The sequence below is a fragment of the Diachasmimorpha longicaudata genome, chromosome 7 (genome assembly GCF_034640455.1).
Source record: "Diachasmimorpha longicaudata isolate KC_UGA_2023 chromosome 7, iyDiaLong2, whole genome shotgun sequence".
Classification (NCBI taxonomy): domain Eukaryota; kingdom Metazoa; phylum Arthropoda; class Insecta; order Hymenoptera; family Braconidae; genus Diachasmimorpha; species Diachasmimorpha longicaudata.
The window spans coordinates 9,222,291-9,245,508 of NC_087231.1; the positions used below are offsets into that span (position 1 = coordinate 9,222,291).

Sequence of the window (23,218 nt, forward strand, 5' to 3'; positions counted from 1 at the left end):
CAACTTTTTTTTTTTTTCATTTTTTTTTCGCCATAACTACGATCTTTTGAGTCCCTGGGAATTCATGCTGTAGAGTACTGAAATCTTGAGACGAGTTCAGACTCTTTTTTTATGCCAGCATTTCGGTGAGATTTCTTACGGATAAGTTTATGCCAGGTATCAAGAGAAATAAGTCGTAATATTTTGTAAGGAACATTTTATGTATGTAATCCCAATTGGATTTGTTTTTTTATATTTTTAATGGCTTTAAAATGGTGTTATTGTTTGCACGTTCTACAAGCCGTGGAAATTTATTATGTGAGCAATTTTTCGCTCCGACGAATGCAAATTGCACATTTTCCCTCACCTCCTGGGAATAGAATCGAATTTTTTTTGGGATATTTATCTTCATTTGTAGATGTTACTAATTCGACTATCAAAATAATTATCAGCCACTGGTTACTAAAATGTCTGGGAGTTTCCGTGCGATTCAGAGAAATTTTTATAACCATAGACCATAAGAATGTCAAACCGCCAGACAATCCCTGAAATTATTGGTGAAGTGCTCTCACGAGTAGGAGATGATCCATACCCCCAAAACCACCATCTCGTCATTTTTATTCTCATTTTAATGAGGCTCCTGAATGAAAGAGGAAAGATTCATTAAAAACATCTCAAGAAGACCTCCGCCAACATCCAAGGGGTGTAATATTAGAGAACGAACCAAGCATAAACTCCTTAGTCTTCGGAGTTGAAACGGGGGTGGGAGAGAGTGGGGTAAATTACCCCAGCGCTGTTCGTTAACAGCTCGAGAACGGGAGAGGAAAGTTCGCGGATTTGTTGTCTGTTTTTAAGGTATGTCCACCTGTACAATCCACACAGGGAAAGTTATTGACATCGGCCATCTTTAGATATTTAAAATTTACTTTGGATGTGCTACGTCGATGAGGCCTCTTGCTACCACTGCCACTCGACAATTGTTGATCAGCGCATTGCAAACGTTCTCCTCCGGGAATCCAATGGCCTCAGAAATACGTAAAATACGCAAAACAACCTTTAATTTACAGTCATTGTTTTGCAGTCTCTATTATTTTGAAACCTGTAATTGCAAGTACAACGAAGGCCTTCACTATCTCACCCCACCTCCAGTCATCGATTCATATGCATGACCGAGGGTTTCCCTAAAATTGCAACCCCAATTGACCGTTTCCCAGCGGGACCTTTTCATGTTATGACCGGCGTTAGTTTACCTAACAACTTCGTGGAAGCCATTTCACTCACCTGGTACCTTCCCAAGTCCTTGACGCTACATGCCAACTTTATGTTTCGTCCTGCTGGCACAGTCCTGTTGCCGATCTCCTCGGCGAACTCGGGTTCTGGGGCAGTACTTGCTGCAAAAAAAAATGATTAAGGGGATTATTGCTTGATCAATCAATTATTTAATTAGGAGATCCGATCAATATTTCAAAATTAAGATCACTGGCCCAATTTCGGTTCATTTATATTTTATTTGACGTGAATGAAAATGTGAACCAAAATCGCGTGGAAAATTCAAATAAGCCCCTTGATTTGATGGATATGTTCATTAAGATGAAATAAAATTTATTTAATCAAGACTTTTTATATCTGCAATGGAAATTTTCCAAGACTAAAAAATGTCGGATTGAAATAGAAAAATTATGGACTGAAAACGTTGATGAGAATATTCGATTACTTATTTGTGTAAAATGCCAATAAATTTTCACTTGAGATATTTTCCATCTCCTCGATGAATTTCAAATTAAATTACCGGTTAATATGCCAATAAATTTCATTACTCCAATTGAAAATATATCATCATAATGAAGAGCATTCATTTCGATGACGATCAAACTCGATCACTCTAAATGTCAGTCCAACGATCTGCCTTTCACTTAATGAAGTTATAATTAATTGAAACACTCAATGAATTTCATAGTTGAATCTAATTAATTTCGAATTAACCAGCCTGTCGAGAAAAGCGTTTTCCATTGAAATTTCATGTTCAGAGCTTGACTCTCCACTCTTTTTCTCTTCACGAATTTCCGGGTGTTTCGTAACTGATCGTTTAGAGAATATGAAAGTCTGTACAGCAAAAAAAAAATCAGAGTGGAAAAAATGAGAATCTGCTGGACGAGGAGTAGGATATTAATCACATATAATACCACAAGTGGTTCAAAATTATCGAATATTTCCCGATAGATTCGTTGCAAACAAATGAAGGAGTCAAGTTTTTCAGGCTAAAAAATCACGAGTGCGAAGCACGAGTGATTTTTCCTGAAAAACTTGACGACTTCATTTGTATGCAGGGAACCTAGAGGGAAATATTCTATAATTTTGAAGCTCGAGTGGTATTCAGGGGATTATTTTTCCTATCCAAATTTCGGCCAAGAGAATTGTGCCATGACATGAAAAGAGGTTTATTTGGTTAAGTGTCGTTTGTTTACCAAAATATTCAAAAAATTATCGCTGATATTCGAGGTAGGCTATACAAAATATCAACAAATGGTGCAATTCTATTGGCTGAAATTTGGGTGGGAAAAATAATCACAAATATTGCACAGGTGTTATGCATCGATCGAGGAGACATTTCTGGGGCGGGCACATAACGCAATCTGACTTATAGTGGCACGACAGGTAACGTGACAGTTCAGTTATTGAATACGAGATGTAATCTCTTTGTTATCGATTTTGTTCGTTTAGAATGCACCTCGGAATTGTTTAAATATAATCAAATGGTGTGTACGCACGCTAACTGTGCGAAATATCTGTAAATGACATTTTTCTACCCACGTAAATTGCACAGTTCGTTGCCCATAATGGAAATTTAAAATGAGGAGACAGGTCTTATTCCATTCCAATGTGAGATGCAACTGGTGTAAGGACATTGTCGTGATAGGGAAAGTTATTTTATAAAAAATTCTGTTCTTTCGGAGTTGAGCGAAGTGGGATGGCACTCAGAGCGAATCGAAATGACTACCACCTTGGTAGGAAGTAATGTCAGACAAGCGAGAAGAGTGGAAAGCTCCGGAGGAATTCTCTTTGGGTGCGAACGTCCTGGAATTACGTTAACAAAGTGCAGGTATGCCTCGGCAAGAGCGAGAAAATAACTAGGGTTTTCTTTGAATGGTAATGACGTAATCAACGTTCATTTGATGATCAATAAAATTTACATTATAAAATTGCCCGTACATGTGTTTTCCACAGAACCAAAAATTTATTTTACCTCAATTTGTGAGGAACTGAAATACAGAAAGTGGGGTAAAGTCGAAAACGATTGTTTAGAGTTATTACAACTCAATGGAAGAGTACAAGATACCATATTTACCGAGTTACCAAGAATTAGAGATTGTTCGTAGAAAAGCTATTGATTCCAGTGTCGTTCGAACGAACAGAAAGAATACAGTATTATAGCGGAGATTCGTGCCCAGAGTTTGCGAATAATTTGCTCGAAAGGGTGCAATAACACTCATGGCGAACTACTCTAATAGAAAAATGTCAATTCCAGTCTCGCGTTACCCCAACATTGTCAGAACTAGCTTGTTATATATATCGCTGAACGAACTTGAATATTTCATGATGTTGTGTTCATGTTGACACTTACTAGACACGTCTAGACTTCCTGAAACACCGATTGGTGTAGCACGAACACATTTTGTTAAAGTGTACTCAGTCCCACGGAAAGCTAATTGAATTAATTAATTAATTAAATTAAAAATGAAAGGACCAATTACGATGCTACTAATGATTGTAAAGAGCTATTTTTTCAACATGTTTTAACTGACTACCAACTGATTGCTAAAATTCCAGGAAATAATTTTCTCTCCGGTTGTGAATCATAACTTTCCAACAAGACCGAGACATCACGATATTGAGAAATAAAAATATTGTTAACCCTCAAACATTGCCATATTGCGTTAGCAATCGATAATTGATCCCTCTGGAAAGATAATATCATTGATGAAAAGCTGTTAATACCCGCAGGTCGGGAGTTCCATTAGGATTTCGCTCGTTTCCACGAGCGAAAAGAGAAAAGCTTCTTTTCCAAGTTGGTGCGGAAACATTAAATGAATTTTCTCGTTGAAACGTGACTTGACAGTACGGATAGCGAAGCAGAGAAGGTGGATGAGCTGTATCTAGTGGAATCGTGAGGTGCCCTGGCAAACCGATGGTAGAGGGACAGAGATAAACGGACAAGAGGAGGGAAGAACTGGTGGAAGATGGAGCTACGACGAAAGGGACTGGAGCAAAAAGACGAGATGAACGACGAGGGCGGTGAGCTTTTTGTCGGGGGTGCCGGCATGGAAAATTGCTGACTACTTGGCCTAACCACTCGCCCCCCCGAGATTTATTATTTATGGAGCGACAATGTTTCTCCACTCGACTTGTACTATCGCACATTTGCTCCTGAGAATCTTCCTCTCTGGTGCGTTAAAATTTTTATAAACCACATTTTTCAAATTTTTATCGCTCTGTGTATACTTTCATGGGGAAATTTATAGTTTATGTAGGAGAATAAATCTTAGGTGGGAGAATAAAAGGAAAGGTGAAAAGCAGTGGGATGATAATCAAGTTTGATGTTTCATTGAGACGATTCTCACATCTCATAATTCTGTTGAATGCGCCGGGAGAAATGTGGGATAAACATTAATATGAATAACGGTCCCAAGTTGAGTTTTAGTTGAGTTAAATTCCTAGCCCTCAACTTACGCTGTTAAAAAATTTTTTTCTGCAATTTTGACTGAAGATATTTAGCCGGATATATTGGATAGTGCTTGCAGAGCTCCAGGAATTGTTTTCCACCGTAATTTTCATTAAATCCCGATCACTATCATGGACTTGAAATGTATATAGCCGATTGGTGGCAACGGGCAAGCCGATCTTCATCAGAAATGCATGCAGCCACGACCAACGGAGCTGAAAAATCACCAAAAGTAATGGGGAAAAGTGTGAGTCTTTTCGAATTCGAACGAAATCCCCCGATAAGGCATTGGATATATAGACTTTATCTGGATTACCGCTCCGGTGTATTTTCCGTCGATGCGTTTCTCCTCCTCCCCCCAGCTCACCCGCCGATATGTTCTTTTTCGTCCTATATTCCTTTTTTTTGCAACGATTGTAACCTTTTTATTTTCATCCGACACTCGTGCCTGGGAATGCACTCTGGGTCGTGCGAATGGGCCACGTGTGTGCTGTTCTCCCTCGAGATATTTCAATGTCAACGACACTTTTCGAGATGAAGAATCACTGGGGCGAATCGCTGAATCACGATATTCTTATCGCAAAATGCTCTTCTCCGGGTTTCGATTTTTTTTTTAACTGCCGGACATTTATATTGGTGATTGTACGGAGAGAGTGATGGGGGAAAATCGGTGAGAATTAGGTAACGAGGATTTTACTGGTTCGTATTTTCCATTCATGGATTAACCATATTATAGCAGTCCACCAGTTAATGCCTTGAAAAATGCTCAGTCCCCCTAACACGGGTCATTCTATCGCTCATAATTAAACGATTGAATTTTATTGTCAGGCGGCACATCAAAATTCTTAATTAATCATTCTCGACGGTAAGCCAACACTTGAGTTAACATTAACCACGTCAGAGACATTGCTCCTCTCCTTTCTCTTTCGACAATGGCGCCTTCTTTTCGCCTCTCCCAGTTAGATCTTCCCCAAGGCGGCGGCACACTTGCTCTTATTCTTCCAGGCTTATCGAGTTGAATCTCATAAATTTACCGGGAAAGCACGATTAACCCCATCCCCCAACACTTCACCGCGTCTCCTCTCTCGTCCCCGGCCACCACGTCCAATCTAAGTATTCAAATGAGTGTAGCAACACGCGCTCGCTTCCTGGCATGAGCCTACCTTCTCTTAAAATCAAGCGTTACCTCCCACGTCACCTGAGACTCCACTTTATGGTTGCAAAAGCGCCGTCTCTCGTCTTTGTGCAGATGTTTCTCCCCTGTACACTGGGGAAATATATACACACCTTTGAAACAAGCGGATGGGCTTGCTGGAAAAATGAGAAAATACGCGCTCGGTCGCGACGACTTTTCTTGTTTAAGAGGCCAAAGGACTCTTCAGTTTATATGCGTATACAAGAATCTATGGTGAGTGCACAATATTCAACCAAGTGAAAAAGAACACAAGGCGTCTTTGAAGGATCAGGAAGGATACTGTACCTTATTTTATCCAGTGAAAGTCACAAAAGGCGCCAGTGAATTCAATAGAAGTAGCATCAGACCGTCCTCACGCGTTTTTTTTTTTTTTTGAGGGGAAAAATGATATTGCGCTTCGAAGTAATACCTGTTTTTCTGTAGAGGTTATTTTCTTTCATAAAACGGGTCTATAAATATTGTTCGTCTAAATTTTTTCCCTGGAGGAACAGCAGAAAAAATCTCACTGATGTCGTCAGGAGATTCATCAATTCTATTTTCAGACATGGAGAGAATCTATTACGTCACCTGAATTTCGGCCATGACGTGACTCGCGAGCATCCTTGGTACCTTATTTTATGTTAGAAGAAGTACAACAGGATCCAGTAAATTGAATAAAAGCAGCATCACGTCGTGCTCTCGTATTTTTGGGGAGAAAAATAGGATTTTTTTTGCTAGAGTCAGATTCATTTGCAGCAGAGGGTTTTCATTCATATAAACTATTTTTATCCGAATAGATGAATATTTTATTGAGTAGCTAGAAGTGAAATGTGTCGAGGTACTCGGTAGTCAACTCCGTCAACTATATTTTTACAAAATTATTGAATCATCCGAATCAAGTGAATATTAACTGTGACATGGCAGTCGTGGGCAATCATTGATTCGGTGGTTTTAAAAAATTCAGCGAATTCGATAAATGTAGTATCGTATAAACCTGTCTGATATTCAGACATGTCAATAATATCGATATATAACAAGCCGGCTGGCAATTTTCTGTAGCAATTTTGTAGAAATAATCTCTCAAGCTCAAATTAGATGAGGATATCCATCCAATTCCCATTTCTCGTTAACGCAATATTCACGATGACAGTATCATCAAAGTTACTACTCTCCTAAATGAATTGAATTATTTAACAAATGAAATTAAATTACCCTCGGAATTAATTCATTGGACATTTACTGTGAAAAATGTGATTTAATCATCTGGGAGTTATATCATTCGGTTGTTCAGATGTGATGCCACTGTCCACAGTGCAGCTGGCGTACGGTAAAGCCCAGTATCAAAAGAAATATCTAACTTCATTTCATGCTGATGGAGTTTGGAAAAATGCCATCCGCCACCATAAACCCTCAAAGGAATTTCAGATGCGTTCCATATAAATAACCCGGACGTATACACGTGATGGTGTTCTCTGTGAGAGAGTTGAAATGGAAAAAACCGAGTAGAGAGGATAATCCGCGACATGTTATTACACCATCAAGCGGAGAGGGGTTTAGCAAAATTTTTCAAAACAAAACAATATGTATTATTTGGTATATTATATATAGAATATCATGACCGGAAGAATTTGAAAAGTGGTAATTAGCAATTGGTGTTAGATAGAAAAACTATTGTGGTAAAAATTGCGCAAGACCTTTCGCTTAATTTTTATCATAGACTTTCACCTGAAAAATATATTTCACCTAAAAAATGAGAGAAAATAGAGGATAAAAATAAAATTGACCTCTTCAACTCTGAAAGCTCCTGAGTGACCCAGTAATTTGTATAAAAATATATTACCAACTCCAGAATACTGAGGAATCAGAGAAATGGGTAGCATCTCAAGGATCCACCAGTATCCCACTCCCCAACTCTCCCAAGAACATTCAATTTGACAGCTCTCCCACTGCGCTCTTCTGACAGTACTCTACGGCAATTTGCAACTTTCCACCTTTCGTTCCACCATTTCCACTGCACTCACGCCTGCCCAGAGCAAATCCCCTTACCAGGGTTCCTCGCAAGCACAAAGCCCAGGAATACCTGCGAAGCACTTTTCTATTGGCATGGCAGAACCGACTTCATTACGCCCTCTACCCTGTAATCCCGACTCCCCTTCCATCATTTACCCAGTGATCATCAATATGATGCCCCACTCCTCCCTCTCTCACCCCAACGGATGTCCCTGGTAGTTATATAAACACGTGCGTCAATCACGCCAAGACGTGACACTACACAAGCCCACATTCAATCGATTTCAATTTCCTCTATGAGCCCTTTCAGGGTCCACAAAAGGTCGCTCAGCCATTTCACCATTCGATTTCATGCATTCACGGGGATATTTTTATCATGAGTGTCTGCATTGTTGCACACGCCTAATAAATTTTCATAATTCAGGAATTAATCTATTATTCTCATTTCACTTTCCCCCCCTCCCTCGTGCATTCAATAGAATAGAAAAAAAATGGAGAGATACGGCCGGTGGGATCAGGGAGACTGAACAGGCGAAACGTGGGGGAATGAAAGAGAGAAAGAATGAAATTAATGTTACGCTATTAAATTGCATTACAGCCGTGAAATTCTCAGTGCATGTTGACGCGTGGCAGCGTACTAACGGTGTCATTTTGAAAATTACGATCGCTCGTATAAACGAGTATTGCTCGGTACATTTATTGGAACTTGTCGCGCATCGTCGGCTAGTCATCACAGGGCAACAGGGGGAGAGAGAGAGATAGACATTGCCATGTCCAGGAGGCGATGGGGATTATGTTACGCCGTTAATTGTAGAATTACTATTGTATTATAGGCGCAAATAACGTCAGGAGAATTTGCATTCGCACTTGGACGAGAATCCCTCCTATTTCAGGGTATTTCTTCCAATTTGTCCTCGTCTCTTTATTTACATTTTTGATGGGGCTGTTAAATTTCTGGAATTCTCCTATTCATCTCCATATTTTACGAAATTAAATGGAATACGATAGACATTCTCCTGGGCATGGTACATAATCCCACGTTGACATCTAGCCTGAGAGGCAAATTTACATCTGTCACCGCCTCTTATTCTAATATTCCTAGAATGGCACATTTGACTCTGACAATTTCCCTGTAACCTGTCAATTGCTTTCCCCGAATTTAACTGATATCCCCTACATATCAATGAGGCACCCTGACGTAACCCCGAGCCCCACCCTGGGTCAAAATCAGAATAGGTAAAATAATCCTCATAACACCCTTTGAACTTCAAAATTTGTCAGATATTTCTCTCAGGTATTGTTGCATATGAACGATGGGGGCAAGTTTTTCAATAAAATCTATCGAGTGACACTCTCACAGTTCTAGTTTGCAAAATTGAGTCCACTCGTTGCTGTGCAAAGCGAATCTGCCGGAAGTATTAATTCATTATTCCAGAATGTATCTGTTTTTTTATTTTTGTTTATTCATGTTTCATTCATACTGACTTTACGGTTTTACAGGCGGCCCAGTTCGTCAGCATGTTATACCCCTCACCCTGTTCTCTTTATTGTCACCCCGGGTTATTATTCTTCTCCAAACGACCAACATTGCCATGTCTCTCATCACATTTGCCTCCAAATCTGACCAATTCCTCTCAGCCCCTTAGCTCATCTACATTTTTAATATGACAATTTCGTAATTCATTTAATTAGCGGACGACGTATTGCAGTGAGAAATTGATGGTAAAGTTTTCTGGAAAATAATGAAAAAAAACAGAGATAGGGAAGGACGGAGAGGGTTGATGGCCTCGGAGTGAGTTGAAGAGTAAAGAAAACTACCGAGTTGGATGGATTGGATCGAGGAAGGACACGGTGAGGGAAAACTGAATCTAGCGAGGCGACAGAGGGAAAGGAAAAAGGAAAAAGTGGATGGGATGGGATGGGGTAGGTGGGAGGGTAATCGGAGGCGCGCGGCGAGATAACGGATTCTCAGTTTGTTTTCTGGTCACATATTTGTAAAGTACCTGGGGGGCCCGGGTGCTAGAGAGCGCTCTATTCATTTCTGTCCGAGTACGCGCGACGTCCCACCAGCATTGTAGCGAAAAAAATAAAGGAAGAGGTAAAAAAAGAAGATGGGGAGAGGAAGAGAGAAAGAGGGAGCATGGCGATCTCTCCGTGGTAGGGATTGCTAAACTATGTCGCATAAATTCTGACCACGGAGGATATGAAAAAAATCGAATGAAGCGGGGCAAAACCGCTGGAGGGAAGCCGATGAGAGGTAAAAGCGATTTTTTATTTTTCGTTGAACTCCTGAGGTCACTCGTGGTTGTGTATGACTCCAGGTGGTACTCTTCCGGGCATGACACACACAGCTACAGTCGGCGCCATCCGATACGTGTGAAGAATCACCTCCTGGTGCGCGACGAATGAGATTTTTCCGTGATTCAACAGTTATTCTCATTCCCTCAACCGTCATGTTGGCAGGATCAGGGGAGCACCTTCTTGATCGTTGGATATACTAAACGATAACGAAAATAACTCCAATTGTCACTGATTCTGTCAGGAAAATCTGATGTTCCATACCCAAAATTAGATTTACATTCTTAATCGTGACGTCGCGAGCGATGAAACTAACGAGATAAGACGAAGGATTTATATTGGTTTACTTCTATTTGTTTCTTTTTTTACATTCGCTTTTTCTCATCCTTATTTTGCCTGTCCATTATCCCTATTCTTGGACAGAAAGAGGTAGGAATTGCTGAGATGAGACGACTGACCATGGCTTCTATTATGGTACCATAAATCTACGAAATTCAACAAGTTTCATGAATTTATAAATTTTGCAGTCACTGAATTTTTCAATCAATGAATTAATGACCAGTTCTTGAAAATCCGTGATATTTCTCTGAAAATGAACACTCTTTCGCTCTGCACTCAACGCCATAGCCGATTATATCGTCGTAAAAGTCATTACGAGGTGATTCGAAATGTAATCCGAGATGGTGGGATAATATGGTGAATCATAAAATATTTAATAGGACTCTGCGAGTGGTAGAAATTCAGAAATCGGGGTTTCTGCTCTTGCAGTTGAGGATTTTCAAAGCTCGAGGTAAAATAAATTAGTCTTCCTCTGGGGCACTGTTACGATGCTTTATGGATCGCGTGAATTATGACTCAGTCATCCTCGTCACTGGGAAAATAACAATGTGCGTGGGCAGCAGGGTTCCTCGGGCGGAAAACAGGAACGGGGTGAATGCGAACGAGGGATGTGCGATATTGCGGGCCAATTTCCGCTGGCTAATCTATGTTCAAACTGACGGTATGCTCATCGGACAAAACTCATCTGATAGTAATTTCTGGAATATATTCAGAGAATATTCCCATCATTATCCGTATGATGTGATTGTGGGAGGTTCCTATGGTTTCATTATGAGAGATAATCTATGAAGACTTTCATTGACCTACTTCGAACTCCTCCAATCTGGATTAAATAATACCTCCGTTATTGTGAATTGAAATTATGAAATATATGGAACATCATGTTCGTAACTGGAGAATTATGGAAAAGAGAGTGTTCATGGACTCTTTTCTTTTTTCACAGTGAGTACTGAAATGGATGACCCAAATTTATTCTTTTATCACTCTCAACTTCATGTGAAATTCTGAAACGAATTGCTCACTGCATACTACAAACGCTTGGGCCGCTGATGTGAATGAGGTTAACATGGAGGGCTCGCGCTTTCATTGCATTAATTGGGGAGATAATGGAGACTGGATTTGAAAACTCTGCGAAATTAATAAAAACGATGAAATTATTTTGGCACCGAGGACAAATCTGTAGCCCCAGCCTATTGGTTATTCTCTGACTTCCGGTGGTGAGAAAACGTTCTTCAATTATGGACGGAGAGACTCGATAAATGAAGGATAATTATTCTCTAATATTTTTGAATATTATTAGAAATTTGATTGTAATCCTTCATTTCAATTCATGACCATTGTATCAATACAACCATCGCAATTCGTAGATATTTTAGAAGTTCTCGCATCCCCTTTACCCTCCGTCATAGCGGAAATGTAGTTTCCGCTGATACTTTGCCCAGTAATATGACAGCAACATAATATTTTGCCATACAATCTTCATCACCCATCCGGAACTTGCACTCGATAATAATAAATCTCCTCAGAACATCCCACGTCAGGAACTTCCCCCTCAACAGCCCCACAGTTATGTAGAACACCTGTCCCCCACTTGTAACTAAAAAAAAAGAGAAGTGAAGAGAAAAAAAAACCCGAGAATTCCCCTGCAGACACTCACAGCTCTCCACGATCATTGAGTCGCCCTTACAACAAGCTCGTTTTCCCTCCAGTACCTATTCAATCGCTCGCTCCCCTTTAACACGGAAAATCTCAGGATATCGAATGGCGTGTTTTAGTGTTGCGGCGTTTGGCGTCCGTGTCCCTCATCTCTCTCATTCCCTCATTGCACAGACCTGGAGGAACTTGCAAACCTGGAGAAGCAATATTGGGCTTGAATGGTTCCAGTACAATTCATTACGAAGATCGATTTCTCTGTTGGTGGGCAATAGTGCCAGATTGGAAGTGGTCATTCCACTTGTGGGACATCGAGTCAAGCGGAGAGACGAGGAGAGTCGTCTTCTCCATGTCTCGCCAATTGACTGTGCAGCCAAATCGGCAGATTTCTCTCCTCCCCTGAGTCCGAAATACGCGACGGAAATTAGATTTGCCGTTACTCGGAGGAAAATTTCGGAGTTTAATCGAGCAATACAATATCTGATCGCCTGGGGAATTTTGCTGTGTAGGGAACACCAGCTTTTCCACATACAAAGTTAAACGGTCTATTTCTGGACAATCTAAACTTCCAGTAAACACGTACATAAAAATAATAAAATAAAAATTAAACGAATTATATCACTTGCTCGAGATCAACACCTTGAGACGAGGGGGGTTTTGGACGCAATAAGAAGTTCCAAATAAATTTTTTCAATGTGCGAATTGAGATAATCGTTATATCACGTGAGTGAAAACGATTTACCGGTTGAATCAGCCAACTGGCATGAGAATCAGCGTCGCCGAGTCAAACAGAACACGTATGGCGCTAACACGCGGTTTTCCGCTGCCGCTCAGTTTAACCGGCTTCTCCCACAACTCGATGAAACTATTTCACCCCTTCGGCATTGGCTGAAAATACTTTGAAAATTCAGACATTCCTTGGTAATTATGTGTACCGAATAGAGAGTTTCAGTTCCAATGAAAATATAGTTGGGAGAATCCCTTTGCATCATCGAGAATCGAGAATCAGTTTTTTACGTAGTTTGACTGGCCAAGCAGCATATGTTGGCGTGACTGGTCCATCGTACATTACACTATTTTGTGTACAACCATATCTGTCGTTATGAAAAGAATAACTGCGATAATAGGTTTCACAAGCGCCAGCACGAAACATCAGAGGGATGATTAACGATGCTGACCTGTGAATACACGTAGTCAACGTTTTATTTGCTATTTCCTCCTTCAAATATTTTTTTGCCAGCGGAAGCTTTCAGGAGAATGAATATTAATTGCATCGTATATTTTTTTTTTTCATGCACAAAAAAGCTTCTGAAAACCGTTGCTTACGACTATCGACGAACAATTCCAAAAACTTGACGATAAGCTGGAAAGTTCATGAAAAATGACGATTAAAATATGTGTGAACACGAAGTATATTGTCCCACGTAAAAAATGCAACTTCTACGTGACAAAAATGACGACATTGTTGGTCAGAAGCTTAAAATGGCAGCTACAAGCGACTCCTGTCTACATTCGTTTGCATTTAAAAGTTATTTCCATTGGAATTTTTTTTCAAAAATATGAAGACCATTCTCATGTGATCCCTTCGAGCCCTGAAACAAGGGTGTGATAGCTAACCACATGCATCTATTCTCGGTGTGAGTTTACGACGGTAATACGCTGGAAATTACCCCTTTTACAATTCTCCTTCACACCCATTCCGTTTAAAAATAAAAAATTGAATGAAATATCTGCGAGAAGTCAGCGAGACATTTCCACACGAGTGGCATTTCACTGCTATCGTTGGGCCAGCAAATAGCCTTCTCCCGTGCATATATTCCCGTTGTTTGTATTTTTTTCACCGTCCCGTCCTCTCCAACTACTCTCCCACTATCTCACTCCTCCGCTATTGTTATCCCAAGTGGTAATCACCGATTGATAGAAGAAATTCGGTATTTGATTTCGCTCAATAGTGAGTGGGATCTGATACTATCTGCGAGACCCTAAGCACCATTATTACTCCACGAATCTAACAATCGGGCTTGCGATAGCACCCATTGTCTCGTAATAGCGGGGTAAATCACCTTAATTGGGTGTAGTCATGAAGGTATTAAAAATCGGAAGGACGGAGAAGCTTTCATAACTACCCGCCTCAATGAAATACTATCAAAATGTATGATAATAATTCAATAGCAAAATAGTCGAACAGATTAAATTTCTTATGATTTTAGTTTAGTTCTGTACGAGTCCCTCGGAATCTGACAAAAATATCAAAACTTCTCTCATTACCTTCGATTTAAAAGGCTTTCTCTGAATAATACGTCTTTATTATGCTCCCGGACACCATTCTATCGAGAGGAAGAAGAAATGAGTGAAGCCAACAAAATTATTTTCCCAACTTTCAGCCTTACCTCCCCCTGACCCCTTCAGAGTCTATTCTATTCCTGTTTTCATCGCTCTGAAAGTGATTCAATTCAGGAAAAAAAACGGAGATCAAAAAAGTAATCACAAGATCAGAGGCAGGATTATGTCTTGTACGGCAAAGTACATGATGGAGAGATAAAAAAAAAGTAGAACTGACATGGAGAGGAAGACGAACGAAGGGTGTAGACTGCCAGCGAAAGCTCAGCGGCAAATGCGGTTTTGCATCGCTTCGTCTCCACGGGAACATGAATATTCACAGCTAATTTGTAAGAAAACTCACCAAACATGAAAAAACTTTCCTTCTTTTGTCACTAGTCTTTTGTACTTTCAATAACGTTGTAAACTCCATCGCACATGGAGTTGTCCCTGCAGTGATATATTCGTAATTAATAGAAAGTGATTTCTCATCAATTAATTATTGGTTCAGTGCATTTCAATCCAGTTCTCGGTGAAAATTGATTGTATTATTTACACTTGTGAAATCGTCTTTACCCACTCCTTCATAAATGTATCCAAATACGAAGAATCAATGGGAGAAATATTGTGCTCTCAATTAAATTTCTACACATCGATGGCCTAACGATAGAAGATCCCTATCTGTATGGTGATATCTGAAAATCCCGGAAAGCGAAGTGATAGCAATGAAGGAAAAATCTTTTCTTGAAGAAAGTAGAATGAGCCACACAGAGATTCTTTTTTTGACAGTTAAACAGAACTTGGAAGCAAAAAAATAACAGGGAAAACCTGAGAGAAAATAGAGTTCTGAAGTTTTCACAGACATACTTGAAGTTGCCAGAAACCGGAGAAGAGTGTTGAGTGGAGAGATTGTTATCAAACGTGATCCTTGGAAGCGGAATAAAGAGGACAGAATTTCTCCCTCCTCTTCATCTGTCTGTTTAGTATTGCCACTATTCCCTTGTTCATAACTAGAGAGTAAAAATCAATTATTTCCCAAGTGCCCTCAGTACAATCTATGGTGAGCGATTTTTTGATTACAAATTTCACTGAAAAAAGATATCCCGTGAATACCCCACGAGCTCGAAAATCAATCGGATCTTTCCCTTCGATATCGCAACAAACAAACGAGCCTGTCAAGTTTCATGTCAAGTTCCACAGGTAAAAAAAATCCCGAGCATTTCTGAAAGGGTTTGTTTTTCTGAAATTTGAACCATATAAAATTTCACTCGAAAAATCCTTTGTGTAGTAGCCCGGATTTTTTCATTTGCAAAACGCTACAAATTCGTTCGTACGCTATCATGGAATGTCCGATCATTCTACCGCGCATCAGGTGCTATTGACACAAATCCCCAAAGTGTAAATTTCATTTAGTCTTAATACTGCACTTAGTTATTCCCAAATTATTCTTGAAGAATCATTATACCCAGTAAATATGCTCTACGTGTGAGGGATATTCTTTTCAATCCAGAGATAGACGCCGAGTCCATAAACTAATATTGAACGAGGATTCAATTAAACGAACGCCGGTAATTTTTCAATTACCGTCCATTCCCGTAGCCACCCATTGAATAATTCAATGGAAACCATTACGAATCACTGAATGCATTGGTGCGAAGAGCACCAGATTCCTCCGATACCCTCAGATACGATGATAGATTCGTTATGACTCGGCAATACGATATTCTATGTACAAGCAAGAGTGGTAACCGCATAATGGGAAAAGCTGCTCAGTATGCATTGCAGCCTTCTGCCAAGGGATAATAACGTCCCAACCCCTCAGGTACATGATATGACCTATATCCCTGGGCCTGCAAGGGAGAAAATACAACACACTGGACATTGTCAATAGAAGTTCTGCGCTCGACATCACTCGGCTGCAAAATTTCATTCATCATTATCATGTTCATGATCTTATCAGCGAAATTCGAATACTAATATGACATTTTCAATCTCTTGCGTAAACATACACTGTATTTCCCATATTATGACATAAATTCGACGTCATTGTTCATATTTCAGCATATTATGTACCATTTATCACCCCCACCGTCATCTTTCGGATAATATTATGTTTATGAGTGTGCGAGAGCTCAGGAATAACACGAATGTTCGCAGTGTTTTGATTTTCGGATCATCCAAAACAAAATCTTCGCGATTTCCTGAATTTAAAAATTTCTGATGAGAGTTTACAACCCTGGTATTGTTTTCATAATAAAAAATCATTCTGACTATTGGGTAAATTAAAAATCTCATGATCTCTTGCTAGAAATTTATTCGGCCCTATCTCATGAATGAACCTAAGACATTCAACTCGGTGCGATGCCCTTCCCTCTCATTTACATCCCAGCGTATTGGTAATGACGACGAGGATAGGGTGGTTTCACGCGAAGCTACTCACAGCTATGATAAAGGGGATATGATTTATAAATGGCAATGGGGTAATGCACAGTGGTGCGTGTCAGCGTCTTTTCGCACCATATTGTCCACATATATGGGGCTGGGTATTACATACGATTAACGAGATTTATTAGTGGGAGACGACGGCTTGACCATTCTAACCTACATAATGAGGACATATAGTCTTCAGGGGGTTATTATCCGATCGATTGTTTTCGTAAGAAGTGAACTCACTCAGATCGCATAAAAAAATCACCCATCATCGAGTATTTATTATCAAAACCATTTTGAAGGTTAATTTTATACAGAAGAGACTGTCGAATTAACGTGCGGTGATTCAGAGAATTTCATTTCCGATTTAGACTCTCTTTGAATTTTATTTCACTCGTGGATTATGGCTCCAATTATAATTTTTATATAAATTTCTCTTTCATCGTCTCTTCGCCTTTAGCGCACACAGGTATTCAACAATTCCACACATCTGAGTTATTTTATCCCTTAGAATATTCTCAACAAAAGGAAAAATACCCCAGGCAGGGGTTGATTTGTCCTCATCGTTTTTGCCTCTTTCCCGTTGAATCTTGGCCATCACAATCCATAGAAAAGTTGGAATCTCCGATGTCTCCAAAGGATTTGGCAAGCTCAACGTCCAACCTCTCAATCTCCAATTTCAATATCCCCGAGGAATTTGCGTCTCACGAAGGGTATATTACCTAATCATGCACAGTCTGTGCAGCAATCAAATTCCTCCCCCTCAATCCACCCCGCTGAGTTGTCCTGCTCTGCAGGTGAACTCAGAACATGCTGAATCAAGCGAGGGGAGTGTTGGAGGGAACAACAGGATCTAGTGCATTGTAGGGCTGAAACGGGAGAGGCCGGTTAGAAGGGGCGACTGGGTACCAGAGGGGTTGGATGTGCTCTCCAGGCCGTTAAATTCGATTCCATCCATTAATGCAGCATTGTCTGGGTAATGACCGTGCCCTTCCCATCTCCTACCGCCTATCGTTCATCCAAGCCACGTTATTTTATTCTCATCTTATCTTGACCCTTCGCTCCACCAAAATGCCTTATAATCACTTTACATTGCCCAGTTATGTTTTCCCAAACCACCGGAAGGTGAACAAGACAAATTCTTTCTTGATGGTTTGTTTTTACTCATGAACATTACGGGGGCATCAACTTTGATGCTGTTTCGTCACGTGTCACGTTATTGAGCACGTGACCATGTGCGACTTCACTTTACGACTTGCACAGTTGAGGCTAGTGTGTCGCACGCGTTCATAATGAATCTGTTAGCACATGTCTGATATTGAATAATGTAAGCTGAATTCGTGATGAGACGGAGCAGAAAAGATTAGGTACAGTTTAAAGCAAATAAAGTTTTAACATTTTTATACTGAAATTAGTTACCCGCTCTCTGCACATTTTCTTACTAAATCATAATTGCGGAGTTACAATCCAATCAACGATATCGCATCGGCATGAATTAAATTTACGTTTATCGTCGTAAATATCCACCAACTACGGAGTCTACCATTACGAGTATCGAGTAGATATCACACCGTATCGAAAGCTTGACTTCATGCTTTCCATTAGTCCACCAGTGACAATCGGTAATTACTCCCACAGTGATGCTGATATTCCCACACAGCTATTCCACCTTCACCCACCTCGTGTGTACCACCTAACGGCTGATAGCCCTGTGCATCTACCCACTCCACCAGCCATCCCGTCCAATAACCCAACGAACTGCTGCTTTAATGAAGCACCTACAGTCGAACTCCGACAGCTTTTCACAGAGGTGCAAATATGGCAAGATCAATACCACGGCTGTCACTGTTTCTTTCAGAGTTGTGACCACTGGGATAACCCTCGATTAATCCAGGATTGAGAAGATAACACAGCTAGACGAACTCATAACTCGAGCTTAAGTCATTTTGAACCGATTAATATTTTTCAAACATATAATACTCCCTAAAATGCTAAAGTCTTTATAAATCGCAACATCACTATTATATCCTTGTCCAGCAATTTTTTACGAAAAATTAATTCCATCGAACCTTCCTCTAATCTAAAATCGTTCACCTTAATGCGATGGCCATTGGTATCATCAATTTTATGCGATGGTATCACTGAGATAGTTGCTCACCTCCGTTGACCCCTCAATTCTCATCAATCAAAAATTATGATACCGCTAAAGTTATCTAACAAAATTATCACGACACCATTATTCTCCCCGATTGAACATGAAAAATTGCAGTCTACCCTTAATTAATGAAAGAATGTTTAACTTGTTTGTTATCATCGTGATGAAGCACTAACCATCTGAGACAATAAATGTCACTCATGTACATTCAAGATTTAAACAAGAAGACAGTCAGTACTCTACATATCAGCGCCAAATTTACCAACAGACGTAATTCAACAGTCTGCTGCAAGTTTAATTTCGGAGAATGAAAATAAACGAAATAACCGGAGGAATTTCGAGACAGGAAACAATCTGGACAGCTGGCAGATCGTCTTGCATACGCTTACGAATGCTGAATTCTAATCAGTTTTGATGCAAATGAGGTAGCTAGGGCTGATCCACTGGTGTTTCGAATTGGTGATGCTGAATTGCATTGGAGACTCGTTGGTGGTTGAGAATCAGACAAACGATGGGGCTCCTAGCCCAGAGAAAATGATTAGTGACTGGTGGATAAATTGGATGGAGATATTAATCAGCGATGTCCATTTGTCCAGTGGGCAATATTTGTCAATGGACATTCCATTTTCTTCGACGCATATTACTTTATGAAAAGTATGAAATACCCAAAATTGAATTTCTACGAAATGATTATGTGGGGGCCCTGAAAAGGACCGATTTTTTTAGCAAAATGAGTTCCCCTTCGATGCATAGGCAAACGTCAGTGACGTTTGCAAATGTAGATACTGCTCCAAGTCCAGAGGTGTTTTTCAGCTGCTACTGCGTATTCTTGAAGAGGCCGTTAAAATGGCCGATTTGTTTAGTAAAGTTGAGTTTTAAAAATTCTCTGCTGCTCAATGTAGACAACTGCATCACGGATGATATTTATGAAGTTCTTGAGACTCCAGTCTCATGAAGATTCTCCGTGGCTGCCACCCTGTATGGATAGAAGTGATCCTTAGAAGGACCGATTTGTGAAGCCCTTAAAAGGACCGGTTTATGAAGCTCTTAAAAGAGCCGATTTGGGGAGCCCTTAAAAGGACCAATTTGTTTAGCAAAATGAGTTCCCCTTCGCTATGAAGGCAAACGTCAGTGACGTTTGGAAATGTGGATGCTGCTCCAAGTCCAGAGGTGTTTTTCAGCTGCTACTGCGTATTCTTGAAGAGGCCGTTAAAATGGCCGATTTGTTTAGTAAAGTTGAGTTTTAAAAATTCTCTGCTGCTCAATGTAGACAACTGTATCACGGATGATATTTATGAAGATTCTCCATGGCTGCCACCCTGTATGGATAGAAGGGATCCTTAGAAGGACCGATTTGTGAAGCCCTTAAAAGGACCGGTTTATGAAGCTCTTAAAAGAGCCGATTTGGCAAGTCCTTAAAAGGACCGATTGTTTTAGCAAAATTGATATTGTCCTAAGTTGAACGAGAAAATGTCAGTGACATTTTCAAGCGTAAATGCAGCCTCTATATCCACGGATTCCTCTCAGAATCACCGATGACTTTTTCTCGAGGGTCTGCAGAGAATTCAGTCTCTTTGTAGAAAAAATTGCAGATCTTCTTCACCGCTTCGATCGATAGAACGATGATAGCGGGCTTAGTTATCCCCGATATTATGGTGTAAGACTGTCCGATGCTGCTTCGCTCCGTTATTCCAATCCTTTCTCCTCCGCAGCGACCAGTTGATTCCAGCGAAGTCAAGAGTATATCTCAGCAGTCAAGCGGCAAGTGATGCGTGGTCCGCTCGCGCTCCTCTTTTTATAGAGGGCGAACGCTGATATTCCCACCACTCATAGGTGCGCGAATGAGGTGTCGCGAGGTCCCCCACCCACTTTTCCAGACTAATCATAATCTCACGCGTCAATATATAACCGTGCGTCCGTTAGTTGCGGGTGTCACTATTATTTGGTCACTAAGCCGTGCTCCCGTATCCCGTTACACTTGAAAATATCATAAGAGCCAGATAAATTAAAAAAAATATAACATCAACGGCATCGATACAATACACTTGAGGACAATATATAATATTAATTGAAGAGATTATCTACTGCGTTAGGCGAGGTTCTTAACAGCCTCCACCATGTCAGCTGTGCGCAAGTGTTTTCACCTATAAGTTGTTAACATCCCATGAATTTCCTGGTCATTGTGGGAAAGCCATGGGCATTGAGAGCTAAGCAAACATGCTGCTACTAGCGCGCTAGCTATTTGAATCGAATACTCGTAATGCATATTATCGGAGAATACGGTCGGAGAGATAGATTGTCCGTATGAGTCTGAGTACAACGGTCAATGAGGTATCTCTTTACCTTAATTCCATCCGTGGATTACAGGAATTTACCTATCAAAGAGACGCTTTACGAGGGACCAATCAACGGTTGAAATGTTTGACTCGAAGCTGCTGAGATGGATGTATGGTAGAATCTCAATCACAAGCATTTAAAGTCGTTTAGATTTTGTTACATTAATTGCTAGCATATTTGCAGTAATTCCTGATGAAGAAAATTTGAAACGGTTTTTGACATTCACATTGCTAGAAAATCAATAAGTATAATCTCAAGTACTGAAATATATGATTGAATAGTTCGACTCTAGTATTGTGCCTATGAATAGTTTATCGGCTGCTTGAGCTTCTCATAATCTTCTTGAGATGGTTAAGGAGGATTACATCCCTGAAGTTACTGGGATGAAGTATTATCATCAAGCAATCTGTAGGCGGATTATTATAATTCCATTGTACATCTGAATAAATCTGCCATGGAGAATATTATACAATATTCAACTGTGGTGATGGAATCAGATGTTATCGGCAGGAGAAAACATGAAGAGGCCCATATGTGTAGAAAATTAAAGTTGATAATTAAGAACAAACCATATCTATACTTTTCTTCATCTGAATATTGCATTCTGTGAAATTATTTCACCTCATTATTCGATAGCCTGCACTGCCCACTTCTCCCGTATTTATTGTTTTAATCCACCGCGGCTAGTGTTTAATTATGGCGTGTTAGTTCGGTCCCTACATCGCGCCGGTTCTCTCACTCGCTCTCTGGCTCTCCCACCTCGTCGCCCGCCGCTACATATAATCAAGGGTGCATTGGCGCGCTTCGTGGTGTTACTGTACGCTCGTTTTCGAAAGCCGTAGAGATCTACTATTTGTGGCTGTGTTTACACCACGGCAACGACAAATTTTCGAGTGGAAGGGGGAGAAGTATTGTGATTTACGCGATTGTACATGGCTACAGTTCACTAGTATCTACCCATCATTAAATCCAGTGATTTAAATGGTGACTTTTGGATAACTCCGGCTAATGGACGATGCGGGGGAGAAGTAATTATTGATTTTATCAATTCGATTCGCAATCATAATGATTTCAATGATTTGTGTAATTAATCAACAACTAGAATCCGATTTTGTTAGCATTTCGGGTGATCGGGGAGGATTTGACGCTCGATATGAAATACACGATGACAAATTAAATTGATGATTAATATTCATCCGATCCGGACCGTGGGACAACGCTAATAATTGAATACCGAGTTCATTGAGTGATTTGCGAGGACTGATTTGCAATTCACTAAAGTATGGGATATTTGAAATTGTCATGGATACACAACTCTCAGATTGATTAAAACTTTGACGTGTTTATTGCAGGAGACATGTGGTCACCTTCTCCAGAATGGTGAATGATCCACACTTCTTGTGTATGCATTCTTCACCGAATATAATCTGCCATCGAGCTGACAGCAGAAGAGGGAGGCAATGAGTCAGAGTGGAGAATATAGAAAAGAGTGTTTAACTGGTCGACTTGCAATTTATTTCAGAGAATAGGGAAATTCCAATTAAACTCGCTCAACTAAAAATTGAATATCGATATTTTTGGCAACTGTAATCCAATACACTAGTCTGTTCCCAGCAGTTAAAAAAGGATGAAATGAACGATAACATTCGCGTTTGTCTTATTCTTTTTTTCCGTGATAAAATGGATGTCAATGTTTCATTTATACAAAGTGGTTGAGTACACTTGTCTGAGCCATGCCGATCCACGAATGGCTGGCCTTTGGAGAAAGGATTAAAATAGAAGATTAAAATAGAGCAATTGTTAC

At 40.1% G+C, this 23,218-nt stretch overlaps 1 protein-coding gene across 2 annotated transcripts in view; it reads right to left on the reverse strand.

Moving 5' to 3' along the window:
• The window catches only part of LOC135164695 (protein CEPU-1-like), an 81,755-nt gene that overhangs the window by 49,035 nt on the left and 9,502 nt on the right, over window positions 1-23,218 (reverse strand). For both annotated transcript variants that reach the window (XR_010299379.1, XM_064125290.1), the window contains exon 2: window positions 1,261-1,370. Coding sequence is in view for 1 of the 2 variants with exons in the window: in XM_064125290.1 (XP_063981360.1) it covers window positions 1,261-1,370 (110 nt within the window). In the remaining variant the exon portion in view is untranslated. The remainder of the gene's footprint in view (window positions 1-1,260; window positions 1,371-23,218) is intronic.